Source organism: Ips typographus, linkage group LG4, assembly GCF_016097725.1.
Source record: "Ips typographus isolate SLU linkage group LG4, UJ_Ityp_2.0, whole genome shotgun sequence".
Lineage (NCBI taxonomy): Eukaryota > Metazoa > Arthropoda > Insecta > Coleoptera > Curculionidae > Ips > Ips typographus.
This window is the reverse complement of record NC_138425.1, coordinates 10995978-11014025: the sequence shown is the minus strand read 5'-3', so window position 1 is coordinate 11014025 and position 18048 is coordinate 10995978. Positions and strand designations below refer to the sequence as shown.

General features: G+C 32.4%; 1 protein-coding gene and 1 long non-coding RNA gene across 3 annotated transcripts; both read right to left on the bottom strand.

Annotated features, from left to right (window-relative positions):
* Positions 1 to 491: 491 nt before the first annotated feature.
* LOC145728178 (uncharacterized) lies at positions 492 to 1479 on the bottom strand. Its single transcript, XR_014178020.1, has 3 exons — positions 1262 to 1479; positions 834 to 1194; positions 492 to 774 (listed from the first exon to the last, which is right to left on the bottom strand). It is a non-coding gene; the product is annotated as an uncharacterized LOC145728178 (long non-coding RNA).
* A 5547-nt stretch (positions 1480 to 7026) lies between these two features.
* On the bottom strand, positions 7027 to 11663 carry hb (zinc finger protein hunchback). Of its 2 annotated transcripts, none has more exons than XM_081977533.1 (2): positions 11292 to 11663; positions 7027 to 9261 (listed from the first exon to the last, which is right to left on the bottom strand). In XM_081977533.1, the coding sequence occupies exons 1-2, from the start codon at positions 11433 to 11435 to the stop codon at positions 7894 to 7896; spliced, it is 1512 nt and encodes a 503-aa protein (XP_081833659.1). In that variant the 5' UTR covers positions 11436 to 11663; the 3' UTR covers positions 7027 to 7893. The 2 variants fall into 2 exon arrangements, with proteins under 2 accessions (XP_081833659.1, XP_081833660.1); XM_081977534.1 differs by lacking the exon at positions 11292 to 11663 and adding an exon at positions 10615 to 10739.
* Between the last annotated feature and the right edge of the window lie 6385 nt (positions 11664 to 18048).

The window sequence follows — 18048 nt, the reverse complement described above, 5'->3', positions numbered from 1 at the left end:
ACATATAGTGAAGCAGTCATTCTTAAAACGTACTTTACAAACGCTTATAGGAATCTTAACGAAGAAGGAACAGGGAATTTTTCAGAATTCATCTTTGAATTGTCCTACACCAGCAAAAAAACATAATTGAAAACAGAACATCATCTAGAAATCATTAATAATAATAAATTGACACCCGCCTATAATACACAAAATGAGCTTATAAGCTTCTACCTTCATTACTTGCCAAAAACAATGCCAGATGTGTTTCGTCGTTTTTGCGTAAAATTTTTAATTATGCGATAGGGCCAAAGGCACGAGCCCCAGGTATATTTATCTATGATTAGAAACACCCCCAGTAGTGAAAAGTGGCGGCGTTTAGTTAATTGGTTCTTGTTGCGGCTTTTTTATGGGATGGACCTTTAAAATTCTTGTCAGATTGATTTTAAGGTGTTTTACTGGACCTTTGTTTCTGCTAACCACCCTCACCCTGAATTTAATAAAACTCGCCAGTAAATATAATAATTGCTATTACCAACAAAGTAAACTGATTAATATTCTGTCAAGTAGATGTAGGCACATATTGTCTATAGAAAATAGCGTTCTTTTGTGCCATTTGTTCGGCCCTAGGCCATTATTTTTGTCGGACCCTTGCCCTTGGCCTTGCACTGACCAACGGTCAGCGTGATTCATCTATAGTATTGTTTTTCTTATTGCAATTGCAACCCCTCCTGAAAATAACAATGGCAGTTTTATAGTTAATATCCTGTAGGGGAACATAAATTTTCATCTTTCCTGCAAAATGAAAATTTTTAGATCTATTATTTATACGGATTTATTAATGTTTATTATACCTCAACATGTAATGTAGTGAGACTTTTTGTATATACTCAAGGTTCTAAGGCTTGACTTTACTGAAACTCAAAAGCACTAACTCACTTTGATGGTCACTACTTAGTTCTTACACCATCAGTAAAGTTTCCTCCAACTCCATTTCGACTGAAAACTTTGGTAATCCAAGAGGAATAGCAGTGTCAATTTCTTTATCGTTCACCAACATGGAAAGATATGATTGATTGTCCTCATTTGCCTTTTTATCATTCCATCGAAATGCGAATGTTGTTACAGTTTTGTTTATTTCCATAATATTAATCAATTGCTTCCAAATATATGCAAAGCTTCAGATTGTACTTTCAGGTGTGCTTGTAGACAATTCTGTAGTAGGTACGTTGGATTTTGATCCAAATATAGCAAATACGAACATCTCATTAAAATTACTTACTATATTTACCATTTTATTAGACACAATTTACACAGTATGACAATGAACGAGCCAAATTCAGCGTCCAATGTAGTCCCAACAGATGTAGAATGGCTCACAAATCATAATCACAAATTTTTGTATTTTAGAACCATTATGGAAATATTTTAATATCGATTTCACACATTTATTTATACCAAGTTAATCAGCAATCATGAGATACAGTTTGTTTGTCAGATTTAAGAACAAATAAGTAATTATTTACCAAATTATTTACTTGTTGTTAAGTTAGAAAATACTCCTTTATTCTCATTTTTTTTTCTAAATTGAAAACAAGGTTGTTTTCATCTAAATTGTTTCGCAAATTTATATAGTTATAATTGTTATTTGTCGTTATATTTTTATCTATGGAAGATAACAATTACACTATTTACTATTATTTTATAAAATACCGGTAATATCCGGTTTTCATACTATCATAAATAATATAAAGTATATTACAAAATCAACAGGTTATTTGTTTCACAATACTTTCAACTTACTTAAATATTTATCCACTTTACATTAGAATTTTGAATATTACCTACAATAAACAAGTTTAAATCAAAACACCTTCCATTACGTAATGCCTCCAATTTGTCATTTAGCCACGATATATTATATTTTCACTTTAAAATGACATTGAACTTGATTGAAATGTGAATTAGATGTGCAACCACTACCACGAATAGCAAATAACATAAATTTGGTTTCACTCAATTAATCATATTAATTTAGCATGGTAATTAGCAAAAAATCCATTTAACTAAATTGCATACTTAGTCCTGTGTTCAAAAACTATTAGGGTTTTTACTTAAAACTCCTCTCATTATTTCGTAACGTATCTTCTCACAGGAAATAATCCAGATCTGACCATTGGACGTGGCTAGACCCGTTCGGACATTGAAAAAGCGAAAGGAAAAACCAGAGGGTGGAAGGGTCGTTCTTTTCATTTTCGCAATTTATTATCGCCTACAATCGAAGCATTTGAAGAAACTCGCGTAATCTCCAGCTTACTGGCCAATTTAATGGCTTTAATTGTCCGAGTACCCCTCCCGGTACTTTTGTTCCGAATAATATGTGCGTGGGACGTTCACGTCCATCTGCGAATGTGGGAAAGAAATTAATTATCCGTAGAGGGTGATACGAATTCAATTTTACAATTTTTAGGGGATGAAATAAGCCGTCAGATGGCAGATGACCAATATGTGTGTAATACACTTTTTTTCGTCAAATTTGGACAAAATCACTCATAAAAAATTGGCACGTGTTTCACCCTAAAAAGGGAAGTCACCATTTTGTTCTGTTTAGCTAGGGGATTTTTTGCTGCAACCAAAAACAGGTTGACACTCATTTTTTTGTATTGGTTGTCTCTTTTTAATACTTAACCACTTAATTGCGTGACATTCCTCACTAATTACCCAAACTTTCTTATCTAGTAATCTAGTATTATAGTTACACTATCAAGGGCACCTCCGTAACCTTGTTGTTTTTAGATGAAAAAAATTATACATTTATCTATGATGACAATGACATGATTTATCCATCATTATGTGTGGAAAATTATAAATATTTTTGAAAGTTATACTTTATCGAAAACATTAATTTCAAACTAATTGTTAGTTTTTAACACTTCATTTATTTAAAAAAAATATTAGCAGTCAACGCAAATGTACTTTACAAACAGTGTAATTATTATTTGTTCTTTCAATTATTACTAACATACAAAACCATATGTTTATGGGTTTTGTCGTTATTGTTAAATTGTAGTAAAACAACTAGTTTATGACGTATTTCTATTTTACTTAAAGTGACACTCTAACCCAAAACTAACAAAGTACTGTCTAGTTTGACAGGTCATAACTTTGGTTGTGTCTGAGCTACAGGGTGGATTTTTTTACCAAAATGTAGCCAACGCAATGCTTAATTTGACCACCCTGTACAACTTGCCCGGAAAATGTTGTAGTGTCAGCGCCAGAAGAAAAAACGTCAAGTGACACTCTAAGCTAAAACCAACAAAGCACTCTCTAGTTTGACAGGTCATAACTTTGGTTGTGTCTGAGCTACAGGGTGGATTTTTTTACCAAAATGTAGCCAAAGCAATGCTTAATTTGAACACCCTGTACAACTTGCCCGGAAAATTTTGTAGTGACAGCGCCAGAAGAAAAAACGTCAAAGTGACACTCTAAGCCAAAACCAACAAAGCACTGTCTAGTTTGACAGGTCATAACTTTGATTGTGTCTGAGCTGCAGGGTGGATTTTTTTACCAAAATGTAGCCAAAGCAATGCTTAATTTGAACACCCTGTACAACTTGCCCGGAAAATTTTGTAGTGGCAGCGCCAGAAGAAAAAACGTCAAAGTGACACTCTAAGCCAAAACCAACAAAGCACTGTCTAGTTTGACAGGTCATAACTTTGGTTGTGTGTGAGCTACAGGGTGGATTTTTTTACCAAAATGTAGCCAAAGCAATGCTTAATTTGAACACCCTGTACAACTTGCCCGGAAAATTTTGTAGTAACAGCGCCAGAAGAAAAAACGTCAAAGTGACACTCTAAGCCAAAACCAACAAAGCACTGTCTAGTTTGACAGGTCATAACTTTGGTTGTGTCTGAGCTACAGGGTGGATTTTTTTACCAAAATGTAGCCAAATAAATGCTTTATTTGACCACCCTGTACAACTTGCCCGGAAAATTTTGTAGTAACAGCGCCAGAAGAAAAAACGTCAAAGTGACACTCTAAGCCAAAACCAACAAAGCACTGTCTAGTTTGACAGGTCATAACTTTGGTTGTGTGTGAGCTACAGGGTGGATTTTTTTACCAAAATGTAGCCAAAGCAATGCTTAATTTGACCACCCTGTACAACTTGCCCGGAAAATTTTGTAGTGGCAGCGCCAGAAGAAAAAACGTCAAAGTGACACTCTAAGCTAAAACCAACAAAGCACTCTCTAGTTTGACAGGTCATAACTTTGGTTGTGTCCGAGCTACAGGGTGGATTTTTTTACCAAAATGTAGCCAAAGCAATGCTTAATTTGAACACCCTGTACAACTTGCCCGGAAAATTTTGTAGTGACAGCGCCAGAAGAAAAAACGTCAAAGTGACTCTCTAAGCCAAAACCAACAAAGCACTGTCTAGTTTGACAGGTCATAACTTTGGTTGTGTGTGAGCTACAGGGTGGATTTTTTTACCAAAATGTAGCCAAATAAATGCTTTATTTGACCACCCTGTACAACTTGCCCGGAAAATTTTGTAGTAACAGCGCCAGAAGAAAAAACGTCAAAGTGACACTCTAAGCCAAAACCAACAAAGCACTGTCTAGTTTGACAGGTCATAACTTTGGTTGTGTCTGAGCTACAGGGTTGATTTTTTTACCAAAATGTAGCCAAAGCAATGCTTAATTTGAACACCCTGTACAACTTGCCCGGAAAATTTTGTAGTAACAGCGCCAGAAGAAAAAACGTCAAAGTGACACTCTAAGCCAAAACCAACATAGCACTGCCTATTTTGACAGGTCATAACTTTGGTTTTGTCTGAGCTACAGGGTGGATTTTTTTACCAAAATGTAGCCAAATAAATGCTCAATTTGACCACCCTGTACAACTTGCCCGGAAATTTTTGTAGTAACAGCGCCAGAAGGAAAAACGTCAAGTGTCACTCTAAGCTAAAACCAACAAAGCACTCTCTAGTTTGACAGGTCATAACTTTGGTTGTGTCTGAGCTACAGGGTGGATTTTTTTACCAAAATGTAGCCAAAGCAATGCTTAATTTGACCATTTTGTACAACTTGCCCGGAAAATTTTGTAGTAACAGCGCCAGAAGAAAAAACGTCAAAGTGACACTCTAAGCTAAAACCAACAACCAGAGTACCTTTTAATGGTGTTTCCTTATTTGCGGAATTAAAAAAAAATGCTAGTATAAAATGAGTATTTACCATTAGTGAGACTGGATTTAACCGGTTTTACGAAATATTTCATCGTAAACAATATAGTAAATCTCCCAATTTCGATAACTATTGTAACAGATCAATGTCACACACGAGTTTCAACCTCAAGCTGTGACTAATATTAGACTTACCTAAATTAGCATTATGGTTTTCTCCTGTTTTAGATTATAATAAATATTGTATTTTTACTTTACAAAAATTGTTACTAACTAATCTAACTAAAGCTTTCTCATGTTTTTTTTACATTTTTAGCATGTTTGTGGTTGTAAAACAGGATATGATAGTATAAATCTATACTGTGGGTATTGTCAAATTTGTGGTTTTTGTCTATCAATTAACATAGCTTGTAGTTTAATTTGAATTGCTGTTTAAATAACTTTAGGTAACTGTATATTAAGTGATTTAGTGAACGCTTAATATGCAGCATATAATTTAGTGTGTCGGTTTCGTTTAGATAAGCAATCAAAAAATACAATTCAGTTCAAAATAACTCTCTTTAATTTTAACAGAAATAACTTTAAAAAACAACAAGTAAGACCAGTTAAAGTAGAAAACTTTGAAAGATTATTGTTTTGAAAAATTTTGTCTGTGCTTATAAAAAGCTAACATTAAACCAAAAATAAAATAGTTTTATCTGTTTAATTGTCTTAACATTTCCTTAAATATTTCATAGATAAAAAAAACATGGCAGACCGCTATATTACTAATAAATGATTAGAATTGCTTAATTATTATTCAAAAACCAATAATATTGGCTTGGCGCAATATCCACATTGATTGCGTTTGTCACAAAATATCCTTTACAACTGAAATTGCAATTAATTCCCACTTTGTTTGTATATTATCAATAAAAAATCACTACTAGTGATAAAACCTTTTTCGATTGTTTAATAATACCTAAAAGAGACACAAGCGGATTTTCAATAAAAACAATTTTTGAAACTAAAATAAGTTACTTTGAGTAGGTTTTCCACCAACACTTTCTGTTTGGTTACAGTGTGTTCTGGCTACATTTCAATAGAAATTAAAACATGCTGTTAAAACAAACGATTTGAGAAAAACAATTCTGATTAGATGATAATTGCACGTGTCAAGAAAATAGTGTGAGTTTTGTAAAACAGAGGTGACACGCAACTTATAATTTTTACCCTAATTTGCGGTTATCGCTTTTGTTCTCAACAAATTTGTTGGGCAAAAATATTAGCGTAGTAAAGTTGAAAATTGAAATATTCAACAGTAATGTATTTTGACGTTTTGGTCGACTGTATTTGCTTCTTCAGGAGATGAAGTGTCATATTTTTAGGAAGAGCAAATAAATAACACACATTTTTATTTAAATCCATAGCTTAGGGCAGATAATAACTAGCCATACTTTTAATAAGACAAAAATTAGTGAATTAAAAATAACTAGTTTCTAAGCACTTGAGCAATTTTGGCCATATAAGTAGAAGCTGATCTTATCAAAAATTCATTGTTGGGAATAGTTTATTCAGGGTCCACTTTAATAGAAACTACGCTATGCTGTCAAAATACTTGGGCGGAGAAACATGTTCTGATTAGATGACAATTGCACGGGTTGGTAATGCAAGTTATACAACAGTGATGATAAGCAATTTCGTAATACACAGAACAAGCATTTCATAATCACGGTAATCACAAGTTTTTCAAGTAACTGCTATTGTTCATTCATCACCAAATGTAAGTTTTGTTGCTCTTTCTGTGAATAAGATTCATCTTTTTTTTATTATCTACACCTTAAACCAGTTGACTTATGTTTTTAGCGAAAGAAAATAAACAAAATATACCAGTTTTGAAAGCGATTTTATTCAAACCTTTGACATAATTTACTTAAAAATATCTATGTACATAAACATTTTCTATCATTTTTTGGTATAATAGCAATAAGCATACTTACTATTTTACACTAAAATAATAGTAAAATAACCTACTCTACAGTTCAGTCGTATAAAAATCGCTTTGGTTTGATACATTAATGTATCTATATTATTGGTACATGTACTTCGTACAGTATGTCACTTACAAAGTAAAATTTTTGATTTCAGTGCTCTCCATAATTTACAATTGAACCTAACCTAACCTAATTCAGTCTTCGGTAAAGTTACCTAGTCGTCAGTACCAACTTCAATACTTTTAAAAAATCACAAAAATACATAAAATCTAAAAATAATCCAAACGCACTACAAAAACACTGTTAAATTAATCTAAGAGAGATCAAAACTTGTACTCAAATTTACATTTATGGTCAGGAATTACTACAAGTATTTTAGTAAAATATTAACCTTACAAAATGAGCCCAAATGCTACTACTATTCAACTAAACCTAATGTCTTTACAATAATGATAAATCATCAACCTACTATAAAATAACTTTAGTTTGAAACATTTATAAATTCTCTTTATTGTAATTGCACTCTCAAGTGACTAGTTTGATATACATTGGATTTCTCCAGAGTGACTATTTTATGAATCAAAGGAACTCTACTGGTCTGACTACTGATACTTAGGGTGACACACTGATCTCAACTATCTTACAATTAAACAGAAACTGTACAATATTTTACAATAAAAATCAAGAAAACTGTACAACTATGTGCATGTAAAAGTATTCGAATCAATGAATCAGATCTGGTCATTGGACGTTCGAAACTCTTTAGTGAGCCACTCTTGCGATATGCATGAAGAAAGTGTATTTATCACTTAATTGTTCGCCGCACATATTACATGTTAACGGATCATTGTATCCATGGAATCCCATATGTACCCGATACATTATCTCGTCCGGATAAATAATTCCACAATGCTTGCAAGTAAAATTGGCAGATGTATTAACCGTCTCACTAGTAGAAGTTTCATGTTCCTTCTTTAATTCACGTGGATTTTCGACTACTTCTACATTACCAAAGACGGTGGTCATGTTTTCCTCGTCGTTATCTGATTCGCCGTTTACAGAGTTATCAGCTGATTTTTGGGTGAGATCCAGCGCTTCACCTTCAGATGGTTCTGGAACAGGTGCAGGCCTTTCCACGGTTTGGTGGTTGGTGTTTGCTTGACCCATTAATTCAAAACGTTCTTTTAGGAAAGCAATCACAGCCTCTGGAGGAACGCCTGGTGGAAATCCACTAAATGGTAGTAAAGGGAACGGCAACATTGGTCCCGGATTAGCCAGCAGCGGATTCATCACATTCATCTGTTGAGATTGAGGTTCTACCTTAGGTAGCGGAGCAACAGAAGGCATTGATGGGCTAGATTCTGTTTTCTTGACTTTTGGTCCTCGTCTAGTGCCGTATACATCAATCACTGGGTATGGATTTGGGGTTCCGTCAGGGTGCAAAACCACATCAGGTTTATGACCGTACTTTCTTAGATGCAACTTTAGTGAATGACAGTATTTAGTTTCGTAGTTGCAGTTAGCGCAGCGATATTGATATATTTTAGAGTGAGACTTTAAGTGGGAGTTCAGCATGGATTTATTCACGCAGGAGTAATCACAATGTGGGCATTTGAACGGTTTTGCTCCTGCATGATTAAGTAAATGATACTCCAAGTGGTGCTTATATTCGGTCACGAACGGACATTTCGGGCAGTTGAGAATTTTATCGCTTTTTAAATGCACTCTGGTATGCTTCCAGAATTCCTTTTTGGTGTAAGTGAAGAAATCACATTGTCTGCATTTCTGGATTTTCACTCGACCATGTGAATTCACTTTTGGATTGCTTATATCTTCATCGTCATAGTCATTGGAGTCTTCGTCATTCTTTGAAGTTTGTGCATCGACAGAGTTTTCTGTATGATTTTCGGGACTGGATGGTCCTGGACGGCTGGTTGGTGAGTTTTGATGAGAACCGTACCAAGGAAACTGACTCTCTGTTTTTAGGGAATTGAAAGAGTACATGCCCTTAGGAACTGGTGACGTAGTTGGATGGCTCATACCGCTTCTGTCACTTTCAGGAGAAACGGAAGGGTCACTTTCTGAGGTCACTCCTGAGTCGTTTCTATTATCGTCCATTGGCTCTTCTTTCTGTAATGAAAAAAAAATTTTAGTTTCTGACAGTGCAATCAAGAAACCAAATCCGCCTCTGGCGATTACGAGTAATAAAAAATGTTTACGCAACTGAAAACCAATTGTTTAAAAGAATCAAAAGGCTCGGTTTAAATTTAGGCTGTTTGTTTGTGTTATCTTTTTAAGACAGACAGTGGATAAGGAAACGGTAACATCCCAGATTCCGAAATTTTATCAAGTATATTTCGAAAACAACGGTTGTTTTGAGAGTGGAGCCGACTAATTTCGGTCCAATGCCGAAGTGCGCAATGTTTTTTACTAGAAAACATCCTCGAAATGAGTCATTATTTTTTAAGAAATTGAAAAAAACAACTTGGAATCGAGGTTACGGAAAGTTTCTTGCTAAAAATACTGTTTGTTCGGTCCGGATAACAGTTACCCAATCAAAAACTAGGATGATATACCTAGAAGATTAGAACGTCATTGTAATGATATAAGAAATTTTAATGATTGTGTTTGTAAAAAAGTCTGTTTTCATAAGGTTTATCAAAATGTCACAATAGTACATAAAAAATTGGAGCCGCAAAAAACGCAAACTTGCGTCATTGTTGTTGTGCATTTGATATAACAAAATGCAAAGCTAGATAATACGACGTATAGGAAATGACTTATCAGCATGTTAAATTATTTCACTGGCGGTAAAACATTAATAAAATTTTTAAATAGGATGGGAAAACAAATCTTATAAGGTGTTGCTGGATGTGTGTCAATGATTCATTATCACATCAAGGTGAAACCTCCGCTGTGACACCAATTTTCGTTTACAAAAATTCCTACTATGCCGATTGTAAAAAAATACATTACGTATACACGTTATTAACGACTAGTTTTTATGGACTAACCATTACTATTCCCCAATAATTCCAAAGAAATTTATAGAGTGACTCATAAAAAAAATTGTTTTTTTGCGGAACAAGTGGGCGATGGAAATTTCCAGTGTCGTCACAAAAACAATAACAAATTCAGACATATTAGAAAATTTGGATAAATCATTTTTTGTCTCCGTTTACCATAGAATTGAACTTTGTTTACTTAATATACAAATAAGTGTACTGGCAGGTTGTCTAAGGGAGATGAGGATAATATAATGTGATTTATATAAAAAATGCTTAATTAAATAATGCTGTCACATTCAGATTAACGCAGTTAGCTATTGAGTAATCTCTTGTATTTAACTTTTTGATTTTTAATTAACACTGAAATCTTTTATCTTTACTAATCAGGACTAATTTAAATTTAAAAAAAAAAACTGAATTTTTAAATTTGAATATTTTTTGATGTATGTTGATTAAAAGGAAATTAAAATTTTACCTGTATATTGGATAGTACAACATTACCAAAACAACTGACTAATCAAAACAATAGCTTTATAACGTAATTAGTAAATTAAGACAACTAGCACCGATTTAAGTCAGTAAGTAATTAATTCAATTAACAGCCTAGAATACTTACAAATCACTTTAGTTTTATAGTGCGGCTGATAAACACATGCGCAATAAATTAAATTTGAATCCAAAAATAATTGACTTTGACTTTCAGTTTTCAAAAAAATATGATAATATGTACATACATACTTAAGTTCGGGAAGAGAGTGGTTTTACTTTACATAAATTACGATATTATGAAATGTCATGAATAGATTGACTTGAGTAACTTTTTTTTTTGACTTGCCGCTGAAATATTAGAGCAAAGTAACTATTAGTGAAAACGTCATAACTAGTCAATCTAAATAATTTTATATTCACATTTTTCATATGTCGCTGTTTCTCCGCAATAGTGACATGTTCTCTTACAACTTATTTGCAATAGCAATATATGCAAAGCCATTACAATATATTTTTGCTTTAATTTAAATTAATAAGTCGTTGTTCTTGCTGATGAAGATGGATTTTCTGGTTAAATTTTGAACTTAATGCAAAATGGGCCATTTTTGAAAATATGTCACTATTCCGGCAGAGATGTGTAAACATAGAGAAACAATTACTTACCACTGTTGCTCCATACATAATGTATCCATTCCAATTGGGGGCTCCTTCTATAGGGCAATTGCTGTTTCCCTGCAGAATCGGAGGTCTTTGATTATCCATCTGGACAGCATTGCTGGAAGAATGTTCTTCCACTCTTCCCAACATCCTAACTCAGTGTTAGTCACACTATTCGGAAAACGTGTTTGTTTACGGAATAGCAGCACGAAAAAGCGTCCAAATACGTTAGCGCCAACGATCACGAATGAATGGTAGTAGTCTATTCAATAGTATTTCAAACAATAACAAATCGCGTAACCGATTTTACTATCAATGACGACACCGAAAATATCAACTCATCGTCACGAAACATCAGAATCAACTGACTGAATGCAGTACACGTTTCGGCTTGACATGCTAACTTAACGCCTCCCCACCCCGGAAGCCCTTGACTCCACCCTTTTTCACCCCGAGTTGGTGGGGGTGAACTTTCGGTTGTTCTTTGTTCGATTGCTGACGCAGCCCTTGCGTTTACCCTGTTTCTTGGGGCAAGAGACAAAAAACCACAAACACAAAGAAACACGTTTTTTATACAAATTTGAACTTTTTTACCAAAAAAATTACAAATGAAGCGCATGCTTGAGAAATTTGATGACATGCTGCAATTTTGATGAGAAAAGTGTTATCGTGTTTACCGACACATATTCCACTATTTTTATGATCTGTCGATTATGCTTGGGTGGAGTGATTAATGAATGTATCGCTATACTTGCAATCTAACTATAATTTCGATGTAATAATTGTTTTTATTTGAAATTTCACTTCATCTCGCTCTTTTGACCAATTGAATGAATGATCAAAATTCTTTCTTTTGGCTAAATCAAACTCTGTAGATAATCAGAAACAGTAACACCCCTCTTATAAAGGAATTCTCTGATTCTCTAACGAAGTGCATGTTATATTTAGTAACCAAATAATGCTGCATATCATTGAACTGGTAAAAACTGGACAGCTTTTCTAATCGATTTTGCCATCTTAAACCCTCATCCAGGCCAAGTTATTTTTTAATTGTACCATTTTTCAGCAAAAGACAAAAACCATTCTCATGGTGGGACTCCATCATGACGACAGAGACGGACTGGGTATTTAACTTACCGGGCCACCAGGCTGACCTGAAAAGGCCTTATTTCATGAAAAATAGTGATTTTATTAGTATAACGGCAGATGACAGAAAAAGCAGTTAAGCAATGCCAAAATGTTGACAAAAAATCATTACCCATCATGTTCAGTAAGCTGCAGTAGCAGTTACTTCCAAAGTGAGCTGGCATGCTGCAAGCACACCCCTTGAGACCCAGTGGTTATCTTAAGAAAAAAGAAAAAAAATCTTTATCTCACTTTGACTTGCATTTCTTTCCGTAAGTCTATCCCTTTTAATTCTCTTCTGTTTCTGTCTCTAACCAGTTACTGAGTAGACGTTATTGAGATTTTCTGTTTTCAGGTAGCTGGTTGCTTTAAGGGTGGAGTCTTTTTTGCGAACAAGACGATGATTCAAAACAACTTAATTTCTATGAGTTGTTTTGAGCGGAGATTTCTATGAGAATATGTACTAAGGATCATTTGATTGGCCAACAACAGTGATTTCCAATTTAGAATTTAATTATTGTTGTATTAGTTGTAGAGAATAGTTTATTCTATAATGAGCGTTTAATAACGGTTATTACTAGTGAAGAAACGACGAGTTTTGGGATCATCTGAGAGAATAATACACATTATACGCGAGAAGAAAACCAAACATTCTCTATGACTGTTTAAAACTGTATAACTTCTATAGTTGGAATTTTAATTTTCTTAAATGACGTCAGTTTTTATCATCTTTCTTTCTCACATATACAACAAATAAAATGCTAATTGCACATATTCTACTTTGAATACGAAAAGAAACACAGAGTGAAAAAGTCTTCATTGATTACTACAATGTGATTATATGCTTGGATATGGTTCTACCCTATGCTGAATTTAAAAAAAAAACGGGATTTAAGCAGATTAAAATTGTAGAACATTTTAAAACTTGCAGTGCCATTTCTGCCTTACAATTATGATGAAAAGTGTTGGTTTTAAATGGAAATAGTCTAGTAACTGGACTATATTTTTGTGCAAAGCATTTGCAGATTAAAATTAGGGTGTTTTTTGACCTGCTTGAACTCATTTAAAAAATCTTACAATTTTTATTATATGAAAAATTCTAGGTCAAAACTACCTGGCCGTCTGGTGGGCTGGCACCATTGCCAGATTTACTGGGCGACGTGCATAATACATGAATGAAATGAGCAAGAGCGATGAATTTCAATTTGGAATTCACTAAGGTATGGAATTGATATGATGTACACCATCGGAAATGCGTATATTATTTGATAAATAATCAATAATTTGATTAAAAATTATATCACTGTAAATGACATTCGCTTATTAATAACACATCTCAACTCAACTTTTTCTGTTTTCGGCCTTAATAGCCTAAATTAAATAAATTTGACCAAGAAGGTCATTTTGATTGATTAAATGGAAATCAGAACTGTCTTAAAAGTGTATGTCTGTTTTAAGATAAACATGTTATCTAAATATAATGCCGACTAATGCTTTTTTTGACGTACAGAGTGTCAAAGTTCAATATAATTGAGTTTTTTTCAATTTCTCAATAATTTTTTTGAAACAGTTACTTTTGCCGATAAGTACTGTATTTTTTCTAATTTAAAATCACAATCTCCTAATTTAATAGGTTCATTTGGTTTAATGCTAAAAAGGAACTACACCCTTAAGTTGTACCCAATATTGTAGACTGAAAGCACAGAAAAAGTATACCTATGTACACTTTATGGTATCTTTTTCCAGGTCATTCTAGACCTTTTTTACCTGGATTTTATTGCAACTATAATAAAAGTAATAAATTGTAAAAAAAATTAACAAACCTTTATATTTTTAAAATTCGGCAAACTTCATAAGGTGGAAATGTTTTGGGTAATATTACATTGGGTCTGGCTTTTTTTCTTGTTTTGTGGCATCAGTAAACTCGTAAAAGACGAGACAGTTTGCAAAATTCCAGAGAAGAAAAGTTTGAACGCCATTAAAATATGCAAAAAGTTGAGATAAATGCAAAGTTTAAGAAAGTTTCGTTCCTTCCAGTTATTAGTTACATAAGGATTATCCCTTTTTGTTTAGACATAACTTATTAACGCTTCATCAAAGTATAAAATTTAGTTGACCTGATTAATTTTATCATTTTGTGGTTTATGGTAATTCCAAAGTTCCCAATATTTTTTGGTATACTTATTGTGAATTAAGGAATATGTAATTCACCGAGAGAGATGAATATTATAATGTTACACGAAAAATGACGAATGCGGTTTGGTTAATGGGTTTCTTAGAATAACAAAGCACTAGATTTTTTATTTCAGCTCTATCCAAGTTGTAATTGAGACTTTTTTGGTTTAATTAAATACAATTAAAAAAAAGCTAAATGGAGTTTATTTTTAGTAGATTTACGTCTAAAGAAGCATTCTTTTAGGTAACTGTTACACCTTTCCATACAACTGGTGAATGTTATTATCCCAATAGTTCAGTTCGTAAAACATAAAATTTCTATGAATTCACATAATATTTAAAAACCAAAAACTGATAACCTTATTAAGTTTTTAATATTTGCTAATATTCAGCTAAATTTAATTTCAATTGGACGTAATCAGCATGCGACAGACCATTTTATTATACAATCAAACAGATTTGAATATTATTTATATTTCTCAATATACAGTGCTGACCTTTTATTTTTTTTAATGTTTAAAACGTGTCTTTTTACTTGGTTACCAACTTTTTATCATTTAATCTATCTTTAACTCCTATCAATTATAAACAAACTGCAGCAAAAATATTTAACTTGCTAGCAACCAAAAGAGGACTTGATACATAAAAAAGTGTAAGAATACCGTGTCACCAATGGTTAATTTGAATGATAGTTTTCATATATTCGCAAAATTAAGTCATTATTCATGTATATTAAAAAATTCTTAGAATACAATGCAAATTTATGTTAAAAAACTAACTTAATTTAATATTAAGCTTTGTATTTTAATTACTTTACAGTCAGCATATTAAAAAAAATAGTTACACGTGTTGAATTTATAACACAATCTTTTTTAGGTTGTTAAAAATAGGAATGTGTGATATCAATTTTTTTATCTTTGAAAATTATTTTCACTTAATAAACAAATTATGTAACTGCTGTTTAATTATACTGAGAATTTTTTAAGTACGTTTAGCATTAAAAATTAGTGAATAACATCGTTCTGTAAACGTAGCTACAGATCGTTTCCAAAAAGTGGATAATTAGTATTTTATGGATATCGAACGATAACCTAGAATTCTAGAAGTTTTCCTGTCAGTGTTTTTATTATTCTTTTTGTTCGAAATAACTCTAGTATGACTAGAAAGAGGTTAAACGAATAAAAAGCACAAAAACAGTAAACAGACTATTCATAAAATTTCCAGAAATGTTTATGAATTGGGAATCGAGCTTTTATAACACGTATGCCAGTAACGTAGCTGCACAAATATGAGATTTAATAAACATTTTGTTTTGTGCAGCAATTTTAACAAATAATAATCGAGCTTTGAATTAAAACATTTGATGATTGTCACGAGATTGTTGTAAATTACCATCTCGTGACTCATGAAAATAATTGTGATAGCACGCCACTGAAATTTCACCATTCACAAACTGAGGAAAACAACGTTTTCTATTTATAAAGGAAATTCTTATTTCCGATAGGCACGTATAGATTTTTTATTTATTTTGTCATAAAAAAGGACAGTCTCAGTGGCGCCGTGTATAGGTTTCAGACAATTTTATCATCCATTAAAACATTTCCTTCTAGTTAATCATTTTATTGTGGTTTTTGTTTTATTCTAAGTAACCGTGACTATTTCACTTCCATAAGTGGACACATCACATTTAAAAGTTGTTCTGTTGTTTAAATTAACAATTTTTTATTATTTAATGGTAATCATAGTATAAAAACTTGAAAGCTGAACAAATAACATAATCTGGAATACGTCATATCAAAAAGTAAGCGAATTATAAAATAGTTTGGTTTTCACACTGCACGCTCTATTTTTAAGAGATTTACTTGATAAAATAAGTTTTTGAAGCTTTTAATCAAACATGAACTCAAACATTTAGTACTTTGTACCCTTAATAGTGCAAAAAATTAAGAAGGCACTTAAATTTGCGATTCTGATTTAGATTCCTCATTGAACACGTGGTTTAAAAAAGATAAGGTGAATGGGAGTATTGTATTTGATCTACAAACAAACAAACAGAATTGAAGTGGAAATTTCTGACCAACATATTTTTTTAAGAAAGAATATGTTCAATTTAGTGAGAGCCGTTAATTTACCGGTAAGGTAAAGTAAAATAATATTGGAGAAGTAAAATTCAATGTGACAGACAAGTTTACCAACTGTACCAGTTGAATGCCAATTGAATTAGCAAGTTTATGGGTCTAATTGAAAGTTGCTTGAAATATATCATTTTCCTGTTACGGTTGTCATTAATAAGTAAAGTCTTAAAAATTAAAGACTTAAAAGGCTGTTTTGAATTGTCATTTTGGTGGAGGTTTTTGGTTTAGCAAAAATAAAATAAACGAAGTAAAACTTTTCTGACAAAGTGATTCTTGTATCAAATGAGTAACCATCTTATAACTTTTTTATGACAAGGCAGCCTTTTCTAAAAAAAAATGCTTTTTTTGCTTCTTAATTTAGCTAAGCAGTCACGTGACCAATGTCAAAATAACTGTCATAAATCTCAGAAACACGTATTGTATCGAATGCTGCAAGAAACTTTTCTAAACCCTGATTTTTTCAACTTTTTTAAGCATAGCCAGACAGTCAGGGAGAAAATTGCTTATCAAACCCAATTAGAGTAAGAAAATTACAGTTTTAAGGACATTTTTGGAATCTTCATTAAATTCTTGAAAAAACCCTACAATATTTGGTACATTCAGGGAGAAAAGCGGTGTCAAAGTTTGAACTGACAGAAACACAGTATTTGTAATTTACTGGTAATTTATCCATCACTAGTTCAATTGTAAGTTGGTTAAGTATAAGTAATATTGTCTACACCAGAATGTATTTAAAGAAAACCTCGAATTTGCTTGGTTTTTTTAGTAAACTTGGTGTCTAATTTGTTACTAAACGGAAACTATCATTACTTCCGAAAAAAATGCACATATTTGGCTAATTACCATATAGAATACTGCAACAAAAATCTACTTTCACCTATTAGTAAGGGCAATTTATTACCAATTCGCTATGAATTTACATTCTTAATAGTATGAGCAACGATCATTAGAGTTAAACTTTTTGGTATTTAAATTTTCCATTTGTTTGCATTGAAATTCAGTAGCGGGCCATTGAGTAACAGCTCATTTTAAAAAAAAAAAAGTTAGACAAAGAACGTCACTGACAATATTAAAACTTTAATCTGTAAAAAATGCTTTCTAAAGGTAATTATAAACTCTTTAAGGTTCAGGCAATCACTTACTTTGAAAAGAAGCTAATGATTATTTACATTTTTAAATCAGAAGATTAACTAATTATTAGGTAATTTAGTTGTACTTGTAAAATTAACATTTTAATATTCTGACGTCAGGATTACGTTGTTAAAAAGTTGGTAGATGATGTGATACTTTTTTAGTGGAATATTTTTATTTTTACTAGTGTCTTACTA